Source organism: Excalfactoria chinensis, chromosome 7 (assembly GCF_039878825.1).
Source record: "Excalfactoria chinensis isolate bCotChi1 chromosome 7, bCotChi1.hap2, whole genome shotgun sequence".
Lineage (NCBI taxonomy): Eukaryota > Metazoa > Chordata > Aves > Galliformes > Phasianidae > Excalfactoria > Excalfactoria chinensis.
Genome location: NC_092831.1, coordinates 3,767,360 through 3,779,692, shown reverse-complemented (window position 1 = coordinate 3,779,692; position 12,333 = coordinate 3,767,360). Strand labels below are relative to the sequence as shown.

The following is a 12,333-nucleotide window of genomic DNA, read 5'->3' as shown; positions in this document are numbered from 1 at the left end:
GGCTGCGCAGGTCTCTCATACCTTTCCTCACATAGGAGATGCTCCAGGTTCCCATCATCTTTGAGGCCCTCTGCTGGACTTTCTGTAGAAGTTCCCTGACTCTTTTGAGCTGCAGAACACAAAACTGGGCACAGTTTTAACTCTTAAAAGTTCAGTTAAATCAAAGTCTAAGGTGTTTTTAGATACAAGAGCATCTTAGATGGGTTCAAGAGCTTTCTATGTTACATATTTTGTAAAGAACATGATTTGGAACTCAAAATCAGTTTAGATCTCGGTGTCTGTTTTTGAAATTAGAATAATCAAAATAGTGACTGCATTTCAGAATACTCATTTTACACGCAGAGTAACGACTCCTTAACAAGAGATTTTACTGTAGCATTTTAATGTGCTGTTTTACTGCCTATTATTTTTAGCGAGCATTTACAAAGCTTTATGTTCGGGGTTTAACAACCATCTCTATTTCCCATCATAACAGGTTGAAGTTTTGCATAGCAGTGGCAACCCTCATTTCAATTTTTTTTGTTTATTCCCCCACAGAAAATTGTAAAAAGCAAATTGCTGATTTATAAGGATTTTGTTAGAGTCCATGCTCCGAAGCCTGTCAGCTTAAATGTCAAATAATATGACATCTGTATGGACTATTAGATCGATGATAGTGTAAGACCAGAGCTGCTTCAAAGTGCATCTTCTGTAGTGATACCTTTAAAGATCTAGAACAGCCTATTATTATTATTATATTCTTTTCTTTTTAAATAAAAGTTGTCAATATATGTCTGATTTTAAGCCAGCTTCACAGTTAGCAAGTTCTGAGCTTTCTAAGTACAACTAGAGTGCTTTCCATTGAGTTTTATTGGAGCAGAAGTCTGGTTGATGTTTTTCTTTAACTGTAGGATGTGGTCCACATGGAACGTTGTATTTTATTTTTCCTTGCTAGAGAGTAATAGTCCAAATGTATTTCACATTTTCTTCTGCTATTTAAAACTTTAGGAATTCATATAGTGTGTGTTATTGACATTACAAGTGTGCTGTAGTGACATCCAGTATTTGGGGTCTACAGTGAAATGTCCAATAGATATACAGTGCATATTAAATAGTTGAAATATCTTTTACGACCCAAAGCATCGCTAACTAAGGCACTTGGGCAGAAGCAGCAGTATATTTTATATTGGTTATATTCATTTTGGCAATATAGTATCTCATTTGAAATGAGTGTATATTGCACTATTGATTTTCATGGGCCTTAGAATAGTAAAAACATCACACAACAATAAAAAAAATAAAAAAATCCGTGCTTTTTCTGTATAGATCGTGTTTGGATGCAGCTCAGAGCCTTTCATAGAAGTAAACATAAAACCTATGTTGTTATACAGAAATACGAAGTACTTTATTTTACGCTATGCGGTATTCAGATCACAAGTCTTGTACTCACATGCAGTCTTCGTTCTGTAGAGCTCAACACTTCCTTAGCGTACTGCAAAGAAGTGTTTCTGCTTCAGAGAGAGATGGTCCATGCTCTTTTTCTTTGTTTCCTTCTGGAAAGGCTGACCTCCCATGTGGTTTCTCTTATAGATTTTTTCTTTATTAGAACTTCTGAACAAGTTTTCTTTCCTTCTCAGCCACCTGACGCAGAAAAAAACGAGCAAAGCCAAAACCTTGGAGGAAATGGTGCCGGTTTCCCTCTCTTTGGAGAGCTTAGGATGTTAGGAAGAATTTTCTAATACTGTAATAGCACTGATGCTTGGGAAATTTCAGTTACTATTGACATGATTCGTCACCTGTGTTTCCAATCAAGAAGTACACAACCCAGGGGACGTGGGACAGGCAGTCCTTTGTTCTGCAGCATTGATAATGTCTGCGGTATAGGTTGAAGTGCCCTGGACCTCAGGTGGTCCAGTGCCTCCAACTGCTTCAGCAAGTTGTTTATAGCAATGTCCTTGAGTGTGTTTCTCAACAAATACAGAAATATAAGTAATCTGATGTCAACTTAATTTAAAAGCTTGGCCAAGTTTTATTCAAGCTAATCACTTTTCATTTTATTTTCTCCCGGAGGTGATCTAAGTAACTAATTTTGGGATTAAATTGATTTGTTTTTCTTTTTAAAGCATCTTTTCTTAGTAATAAGAGTGGTTCAGTAGAAAAACTTACTACAGGACTTGTGTGGTTGTCTCATAGTATGGAAAAGCAAATGCCAATAACAGTCTTTCTAGCAAGACCCTGTTGGCTGTATGCTGCCCATCACTAATTCCTTCAGTCAGATTTTATATCACCTTTTAGCTTCCAGTGTTCATTGAAGGGGGGTTAAGTTAAACGCTTTGGAACAAAACAGAGGAAATATTTCTGTTCTGTTTCTCATTTTGCAAAGTGAATTCCGACGAAATGGTTAGTCTTAGAAATCAATAGTTAATTTGAAAGATATGGTACATTTTATCGGTAGTTGTCAAAGGGAAACTTCTAAACAGTAAAATTAAGTATTTAGTGCTATCTATTTATAGAATTTATTGCTTTTTTATATCACTGTTAGAATTGCAATCCATTAGAAATGTATATATTTCTTAAGCCTGAAACGTATATTAAAAGATATTACAGTAAGATTGCTACTCATCTACTTTATCAAATTTTAGGTTAACCGGCTGGTGGGGCCATGAGTTCAAAACACGATTCCTCATGGAAAACAGTATGTACTTTTACATCTTCCATTTTACCTGATTTGATATGTTTATCACAGACAACATAGTTTTTATATGAGGTTGAGTAGGAAGGATAGACCTTTGTGTTTTCGTGCTTACATTAAAGGTATTCAGCTATACTTAGCCCAAATGTATAGTACTGTAGAGTCAATACAATAAATTGAATAAATTTGGATATGTGTGTCTGACTGTCCATTTCCAGACACTGCTGACAAGATACAGATGTAGATTATGGATGAAAGACTTGAATCACCTTAATGCATTAAACTCGTAAGGTTCTGAGAGAGAATCTGTTACTACGGATAATATATTTAGGATTAATTCCACTGGAATTAATGGGGAATAGTAAAGCAGCCTGACATCAGTTTTGCAATTGCTTTAATTTTTCAACATATTTGAATCTTTTGCACTAATGACTAAGGGAACATAAGACAGAACAAAACCTACTGTGAATTAAGCTCAATATTTATTGTCCTAGAGCACAATGAAATGAGGAGGTTTTTTCCTAAATCTGACAGCTAGACTCTTCGGCTCCATTTAAAATCATGGTGGAGAGACTATCCTGAGAGATCAGGCGGAGAAAGGAGCTATTTTGTTTTGCTAACGTGTTTTGTGTTTAATATACTTTTAATTTTCTATGTCAGCCCCTATTGATGTGACTTTGGCTGGTGAACACCTCACTAATAGCCTCAGCGTGGTCTTTCTTTTCTGACCAAATGTAAGAGTGGCACTATAGAAAGCCAGCAGGAGACACAAATTACCTTGAAAAACATGTTAGAAGAAGAATGCTGCTTATCCATTTCCATGGACAGTTGAGAGGCAGAAGTTGGGCACTAATCATTATAAAATTAGCCAGTCTGCTGTGCATGAAGAGCGTTTCCTCCGCAGCATCCTCTGGTGCTGAAGCATGAAATATAAATGATGACACAGAACTTACAGTGAAGCTTTATGGCTTTATTAAATAGATTTTGTGAAATTTCACAGCCTAAAGTCTATGCAACTTCTGTACGTGGCCTGAAGCTACACTTAGCTGCAACTGCAGTCTCCCACGTGTCTCGTCAGTTTAATAAAGTCAAGGGATGTGATTCCCCGACCGTGCACTACAGCTTTGCACGAGCGTGCCTCTGCTGACTTGGAATTTCTCTGCTTTACGCCAGTGGTAAAAGAGATTCAAGTGTAAAGGTGGTTTTAACACACACCATTTAAACAAATTAATTGCAGTTCTTTAGCTCCCGTGAAGCTACAAATAAGGTCTTCCGCCGGATAAAGTTGGGCTTCTCTCAAAGTTAAAAGTATTAGCTGTGAATAGATTACTATTTCCTTTTAATATGTGATTCCTACGGGCCACGTTAGTGAAATGTGTTATTGCATGAGGATGGACAACAAGATAAAGTCCCACTGCATTAAAAGGAAGAAATCAAAAACAGTAATGTAAGTTATTTGTTTTACAGAATTACAACTAAGTAAAGGAATAAATGGATTTCGGTTATCAAATCCTCCAATTTTACTGGTCTGTTCTCTCCAAGCTGGTTTAGAGGTAAGTAATTGCTTTATTTTGAGACTGAAGTTAAGAATATAAAATGTTAAATGAATGTTATGAATTTTATTGCTATCTCCCTATAAGGAGAAGAAATCCAGAAAAGCTAAATAGTCAAGCAGGGAGAAAACAAATAACCAAAAATGATCCAACCCTAAGAAACCAAGGCCTTTACAAATCATACTTGTTCCTTCACTGTTCCCATAAACTTTGCTGTCAGATTTGGGATATACATGGTTTGCTTGTTCAGCTTTTGTACAGGTCTGACCACTGGGCTTTTAGGGGGGGGGGGTCACTACAGAGGGCAGCTTGTCCAATGCAGGCATGTAGAATTTGCCTCTATGCAATTCATGTGAAGAACACCAATAGAAACTTTCCTAGGAGAAATCGTGTAAACCCAAAAGACCGTATCAAGAATTGTTTCTATATATATTTCCCTGTGAAAAACAGACTTAGCTTTTTAGGAAAAATTAGATGGGGCAGCTGGGTGTTCACCGAACCAATGGCCAAACTGAACCGAAACCAATGCTTTTGTCATCCTTTGAATCCCTTCTATCACAAACAGAAAAGACAGAAATTGTCTTTTAGTGCTTCCTAAAAGAACAATTCATCAGTGTGTTCTGGACTTCCGTCTTTCATTTCTTCATTGGTTTTCTGGTGGCAAACAGAGCAGGGCCGCATGCGTAGTACAGTTCCATTTATGGAACTATTCACTGTTCACCTCTGACACGTGAGACTTTAGATACCTAAAGATGAAGAGGATGGTTTTACACTGGTTTCCCTATATTAATTTTTCTTTGTAATCTGCTTTTCAAGCCATCCCTGGTTAGCAAGGTTTTGCCACAAGCATCATGACAGAGATTTATTTGTGCCAGCATTCCACTAACATTAGCCTAACAGCAAAGCTGATGCTGATACAAAGAGCGATGTCTGTACATTGTACCTCCTTCTTCCTTATTGACTGAAAAAACAGTATTTTAAACAGAAAAAAATCAGAAAATTGCCAATTGTGCTCTTTCCTGCTTATATGCAACGCTGAAGGACTGCAAAGGGCACAGCAACGCTTCTTGTTCTCCCTGACAATTTATTTTGTTAGTTCTTAAACATCCACTATATTTTAAACTTTATGTGACCTTCGAGATAAGCTGAAAGCTATTCTGCTATGACCCAGATTGTCAGTGCTCCAGTTTGTGTGGGTTGATGTCATTTAGCCCACTGCGGGGAGCCTCAAACAATGAGGGCTGAGCAGTTTCCATTGCCTCCCCTTTCAGTGCCTGTATTACCTTTTGGCACAGCCAGGATTTCCCAGTGCTAATTGCTCTAATACAGTGGGAAACAAAATAGTTTTCATGTCTGGCAAGAGATGGCTAGTGAAATTGCATGCCACCTTCACTGGGACACATTAAGCAGAAGGCAGTGTTTCCAATGGAAACAATGAAAACTGCAAGTGTTAGCGCCTGTTATTCCTCAATAATGCTTAAAGTGACTGTTATGGCAGTTGCTGCTCCCTTTTATGGAAAAAAGGAGAGCACTCTACAGCCCCATTTAAAAGATCTTTTCTTTGAAAATGTCACCCAAGAGACCAGATATTCCTTGCACAAAGCCTGAGCAGACAGATTTTTGCATCCATCCTGCTGCAAAACACAGAGGAATAGGAGACAGGTCACTGTTTTACCTCCAGTGATGTGCAAAATGGCCATGGTTACGCTCTGTGTGGTGATGAAAGCACCTCTGGATTTTAGTTGACACGTGTCCGGTGGCTGCTGGTGGCTCTGGTCCCTGCCACATTCATTTCCGTGCCTGCAAAACCTGCCATACAGCAACTGTATTTTAATAGTTGGGAACACAGAAGGAAAATGTACTCCTGTACAGCCTTCAGTGGCAGGGTGGAGTAATACCTGGGATATTCTACAGAATCTCTAGATGCTGGTGGAAACCAGACTGTTGTATTTGTGGTGGGACTTCTCTCTTTGGGGTGTGTTTAAGGTAATGATATATATCACTGTATTTTGTGCAGGACCTCACCTTGCCTCTGATTTTACAGCTGCAGTCCATGGAGACATGATTGTCTGAGCACCTATATTACAACTATGAGCCACAGTATGGCCTAGATAGACTGTTGTCTACATTGATACCACTATTTTGCCACTTTCCCCCAGCAGCTACTTGTATGGGAAGAAGAAAAGGGAAGATCTGTGCAAAGCAGATTTTCTATTGTTCCCTGTAGCTGAGTGTTTCCATGTGCACCAGCAGGAGAGGAGCAGGATCTGCATGGCCTTCCAAACTGTTTTGCCACACTTTGTGCACCTGTGTGTGACAAAGCAGGGCTGCCATTTTGAAGCATTACTTTTGTTTCATGCTGTTCTGATACAGATTTTTGTTTGTTGAAGCTCACCAGTTCTTATGACTGTATTAGGGCACAGAGCTATTAAACCAGTCAAACAAATACTGTTCCTTTATGTAGGCTATCAGAGGCTGAACTTTGAAAGGCTTTCTATTCAGGGCATAATAAAGCAAATTTTGTATTTCTGAAAATAAGAGTTGGTAGATTAGTTGTAATGTTTGCCTTGGCTATTAACTTCTGTTTCTTGAGACACAATACCATTTTCTGTATGACTTTTCCTTGTGCATCCTTTTTGCATATCTTCAGATTTACAAATGGATGCTTAGAAAACTTTTTGTGTCTGTATGTATATTAATTTATGTAGATTAGTGTAGGAATCTTTAATAAAAGCCATCTTCAGTTATCTTAAAGTAGTCACATTATGCTGTGTTTCCAAGGGCCTAATCTTACCATGCGTACCTACAATATCTACCTGATATTAATGCTTTGGTCCAAAGGTAGCATGTGCGGTAGCAACAGCAAACTTCAGTCATCAAATTAAAAGAAAAAGACAATAATTATTGAGCAAGTCATTTATAAGTTCAGAAATGGCTTTAATCATCTTCACTTTTTCTATTTTCTGTTGCAATGCATTACCTTCCTAATGATTTAAAATCATTCCAGGTTTTTGGTCAAACTACAATGAAAGCATTGAGAAGAAAATCTGTTCTGCTTACTGGTTATTTGGAATACCTGATAAAACATCACTACAGTGAGGATAAAGCAAATCCAGAGAAGCCCTTTGTAAAAATCATCACACCACCTCAGGTTGAAGAGAGAGGATGCCAACTGACATTAACTTTTTCTCTTCCAATAAAGTCTGTGTTTGAGGAGCTGGAGAAGAGAGGAGTAGCTGTGAGTAAATCAAACTTCAACTTCTTGTTCATTACTTTATGATCGTATGCCCTGTGGAAATAGTCATTTGTTTTTTATTCCTGAGTATTCTTCAGTAAGGCCAAAAACATCTTGGAATAATAAAAAGTGCTTACACAACTTCAATCTTCAGTTGTGCAAATGATCAAGCAAGCAGTGTTATTTTATAAATTATTTGTTAGTCTGTAGGCTGTCCTTTCTCTGGTTAATTCCCACACTTCTGTGAGTGGCTTTACTGGTACACAGTGGTGTAGGAGTTACAAAATTAAAGCTGGTGGTCCAAATAGGGCACTGTTGACCAGTGTTGCCATGTAACAGCACGGTTATCAATCAGTGCTGCTCACAAAGAAGCAAAGCTAAATGTAAGACTACACATTTCATAACTTAGAAGTATTGGGAGGTGAGGCTGATAGCCTAATGCCTTATAAATGGTATTAGTTTTATTTCTGCTGGTGACTCGTGATCCTAAAGGGCAACTCTAAAGGCAAAATATGGTGCTGCCAGGGAATTCCAGGAACTGCAGCTTTTAAGAGGGCCTTATGCTGTTGGCTTGTCTTCGCAATGCAATTATACACTTCAAATAAAAGAGATCATTCTATTCAGCAAAACGTTCAAATTTACAGAGAGGGGAAGAAAATTACTGTATGCCGTGACATTAATTGTGTCTTTAGTGATGATCCATCTTACTGGGAGGGATGTCTCTCTTCTGTGGCGACTTTTTAGTCACTCGTGTGATTCCTCAACCATGGGTTACTGCAAGGTGCTATGGTGGACCTCAGCATAAATTACAGGGCTGCATAGCCAATTAGAGCCCCTAATGGCACTGCTGTCCCAAGCGTCGAATCCTTTCTTACTGGCCACACACTGTTCTTCTCTCTCCACTCCTCACAGTAATGCTTCTCCAGTCAGCTTCTTGGATGTTCCTAAATTTGCACTTATGTCTGCACAGATTCCCTTCTTCCTTGGTGCAACCCTTAAAAATACAGTCTGATAAAATAAATACAAAATGACCTGAATTTTACTAAGCGTTCCCTTCCTATTTTGCAGTGCGACATGCGAGAACCAAATGCTCTTCGTGTTGCCCCAGTTCCTCTCTACAATTCTTTCCAGGATGTGCACAGATTTATTGAAATCTTGGGATCTGCAATTACTTCTTCAAAACAAACAGCAAACAATACTGTGCGATCTGGTTCTTATTGATGGCTCTGCCATATCTTTTAATCTACTTCTGACTAAGATGCATTTATCCCGCTAAGCAATTCCTTGCTTTGAGTAAGCGAAGCTATATCCCATGCAATTTGCAAAAAAATGACTGTGCTTCAATAGTTATTTACAACAGACCTAATTTTATTAAAGCTCATATTTCCACTTTGCTTTGACTTTGACTTCATAAATTACTATGCTTTGTATATTTTAATGGGGCTTTTCATAAACATTTTATGTAGTTTTATTACATCGGCTTTGAGAAGCAGGGAAGAATCGCTTCAGGAATGACAAAAAAAAAAACCTTTATTATAAAAATGATGCATAATAAAAAGTGGAAAATAATAGACCAGTCGCTAACAGTTAAAAGATACAGTCCAATTTACATTTTTAATTTATCAATCCTATTTAAAATGTGGTTTACTAGAAGAGTAAAGGTTAAACAATCAGTTGTTCAAAAACTGTTAGCTGCTACCTATTGACTTTTTCAAAGGACCCAAAATTTTGCTTAATTAATGATTTAATTGAAGAATTAAATTGCATTGTGGGTGCCTTATTTTCTGCGATACAGTTGCCTAAAACAATGCATCTTTATCTTTCTAGGTAGTCGTTTTGGAGTTGATAGGCTTGAGAAAGCTGAGAAGGGTTTTACGTTCATGTAACCTACTGTGAAGGGCTGCAGGAGAACTTACTGAGGTTTCAACAAGGCTTATTTTGGATTAGGATAAATGAAATCTGGATTGTTTCAGCAAAAGCAGCAATGTGCCTCATTGTTTATTCACAGTGTGGCCCAAATATTTACAGAGATTTACACTAGGCAGCTAAAAGCATTGTAGAAAAACTTCTAATATTTCATGAATGCTTCACTCAGAGCTGTTTTGAGAAATAAATAACACCTTGACCTGAATGGCAGCTGAGTTCCAAAGTCTGTAGCAATTCCATATACACCTTTTTTCTTCAAGAATCCGTTAATTTAGAAACCTTTTTCTCTGATGGCTATTGCTTGGAAACACTTGGAGCATTACTGTTGGTAGTGCTACTTATTCCACTTTAAGAGTAAGAAAGGATTTGGGGGGAGAAGTGAGGACTACTCCAAACCACTTTGTCTCAAGGGCATTTCTGATGTTCAAACTTACTGCAAAATTGAGCATCTCTCAGTGCATGCTGGGGCTTCTGAAAACAGGAAACCTTTCTAGTGGATGCCTACACTGTGAAAGTATCTGTAAAAAGGTAGCTTTTAAAAAAATCTGCCTCGGTAATACTTTCTTCATCATCTGTTATGTGAAAAGGAAAGCTGAAAGAACAGCAAATAAAGAATTTTCTGGTATTGTTAGCACCTGCAAGAAGTACGAAGAGCTCCTTTTGCATGAATGTTGTCATAAAGAGTAGCACTTGGGCAGCTTTGGCTCACTCAAGAGGTTTTGATTGCACTGACGTCATCTCTTCTGAAGTCAGCCAAGGCTGTACCATTGTGTTGCAGACCAAGTATCTGAGTTTCAGTGCCTGGGGTTTTATTTTTATATGTACATCTGCAGCGCAGCTACTTTTGTCAGTCAATGAGACTATCTTAGAAAAGAACCACTTTCCATAAAGTTGATGAGGGAAAGCACCAAGTATAAAACTGTGATGGGCCACAGTAGGGAAAGGTGGTTTATTTCACTGCCAGTAACTTCAAGGCATTTGTGCCCCTGGATTATTCTCACTTAAGTCTTCACTGTAAAGTTAAGTGAGCTTAATAGAAATACACCGAGTCATGCTATGCCATACCTTATTTTGAGTTCAGCTGAACATAGGCTGTGAGGAAGAATAAGCTCCTTCAAATAGCATCTAGGGATCAAATTAGTAGAAGCTTTATTGGAATTTATGGTGAGTTGTGAGGTTTTGGCTTTGTGGAACAGTTTGGCATCTCTGTTAAATTCTCTGTCTGTGAAAGCGACTTCTCATATCAGTGACTGTGGAAAATGAATCTTGTAAGGTAGGTAAAATAGTTCCTGAATTTATACAGTTCAGTTCTTGAGAAGTAATTTGATTATTAATAAGTGGTTATTAGAATTGCGTTTTAGCCACGCTTCAGGGTACAGCTGCAGGTATTGACTTCATTTACGAGCACTTGTGTTTTGTTTGAAGGATGACTTGCAGAAAGGCAACTTTTCTGAGTTACTTTCTCTTTTGTCTATGAAAAGTGAAGCTAAACATAAAGCTGTGAAGATAAGCATCAGATTCTTTGCTTTTATAGTTATCATCTATATGCTTTTAAAATTAGCATGAGTTGAGGGGTCTGAAACAAAATCACAGCATGAACGTTGCATTTACACATTCTTTCCTGAGTTCTTGTAAAAGTTTACAAAATGAATAATACTGAAAGTTAACATTAGGTGTCAGTATTTTACATATTATTTAGTGAGAGAATATCAAGTGAAAGAGCTTCTGAACAACAACAACAACAAGAAAAACAACCAAAAAGAAAGAAAGAAAAGAGGAATATTAGCCTGCTTTTTGAAATGCTTTAAGTTATCATAGTTCAAGTAATATTGGGAATAACTGTGTGTGAAATAATTAATTGTTTATGCCCCCAAATGCTTCCTGGTAGTTACTTCTCAAATTTAAAATTCAGTATTAAGTACTGCTGTTTTCTAATTGTGGTAATATTCAGTTCTTGAGTTGTTTGAAGAAATCACATTGACATTTCTCAGATTAAATTACAACACACAAGTATATGTAGGGACAAAGAATTGATGCTCAGGCAGGAAGTGTAAGAGCCTATAAAATGAAAATAGATGTGAATATATAGTTGGATGTATTTGACCTTTCTCAATACTATTTTAAGTCAGTAGGAACTGCTGAAAAAACAGTAGGGAAAAATACTAAAGGGTCCATAGGTGCTCTTTCCCCCCCCACTACTTTGCCAATGTAAAACCAGGGAGAAGACAAGGTAGAAATGGATGGTTTTGTTTCCCAAAAGAACAGTGCACTCTGAGTGAAGAAAAAGTATACTGTGCATTTTGTTTTCATCTGAGGCTTGTTGCATGATTGCGAATGAGAAAAGATGAAGATGTAAAAATATTGGGAGTCCTTGTTCTGACCACTGCAAAGTCCACCTTGCTTTCACTTTATCAGCAGCATATTAAGCAAGAAGGTGGATTCGACAACGAAGCATAGAAAAAGAAACCAGACCACTAAGTTGGCTTTGTAATATGTTAAGTTCTTTGGGGGTGGGTGGGGGAGATAGTGAAACACAATGATTAAGCTATGTTACCACTGTGTTCCCATCTGGTTTCTAAAGGAACAGGAAGCCCCAGCTGTGTGCATAAAAGAGTCCTCTTAAATGGAAAGGAAGGGTTTACAGAATGCACAAACACCAAAGCAGTGTCAGTAATTTGATGAAGAGATGGCCAAGGTAGGGATGCTATTTCATATATTCACTTGTAAAGCCCAGTTTTATTTCCAGATCCAATCAACGTGTCTCAACCCAACTTATTTCAGACTGAGCCGACCTGCACAGAGCCCCTTAAGTCCTCAGTAGGTTCCCATCTGAACCTCTGGGCATGCCAACTGATGAAAATGCATTTCTGAAAATCTAGTCAGTCTTTATGACCATCCGAGAGACAGTTTTGCATCATAAGCTTAAACTTTTGTCAATATTTGTGAAA

General features: G+C 37.8%; 1 protein-coding gene across 1 annotated transcript in view; it reads left to right on the top strand.

Moving 5' to 3' along the window:
* KYNU (kynureninase) overlaps positions 1 to 11,980 on the top strand; it is a 57,179-nt gene extending 45,199 nt beyond the window's left edge. The window contains exons 12-16 of the mRNA XM_072342149.1: positions 2,622 to 2,674; positions 4,139 to 4,224; positions 7,232 to 7,462; positions 8,528 to 8,752; positions 11,967 to 11,980. Of these exons, the coding sequence (XP_072198250.1) occupies positions 2,622 to 2,674; positions 4,139 to 4,224; positions 7,232 to 7,462; positions 8,528 to 8,680 (523 nt within the window). The 3' untranslated portion in view covers positions 8,681 to 8,752; positions 11,967 to 11,980. The remainder of the gene's footprint in view (positions 1 to 2,621; positions 2,675 to 4,138; positions 4,225 to 7,231; positions 7,463 to 8,527; positions 8,753 to 11,966) is intronic.
* Positions 11,981 to 12,333: the final 353 nt, after the last annotated feature.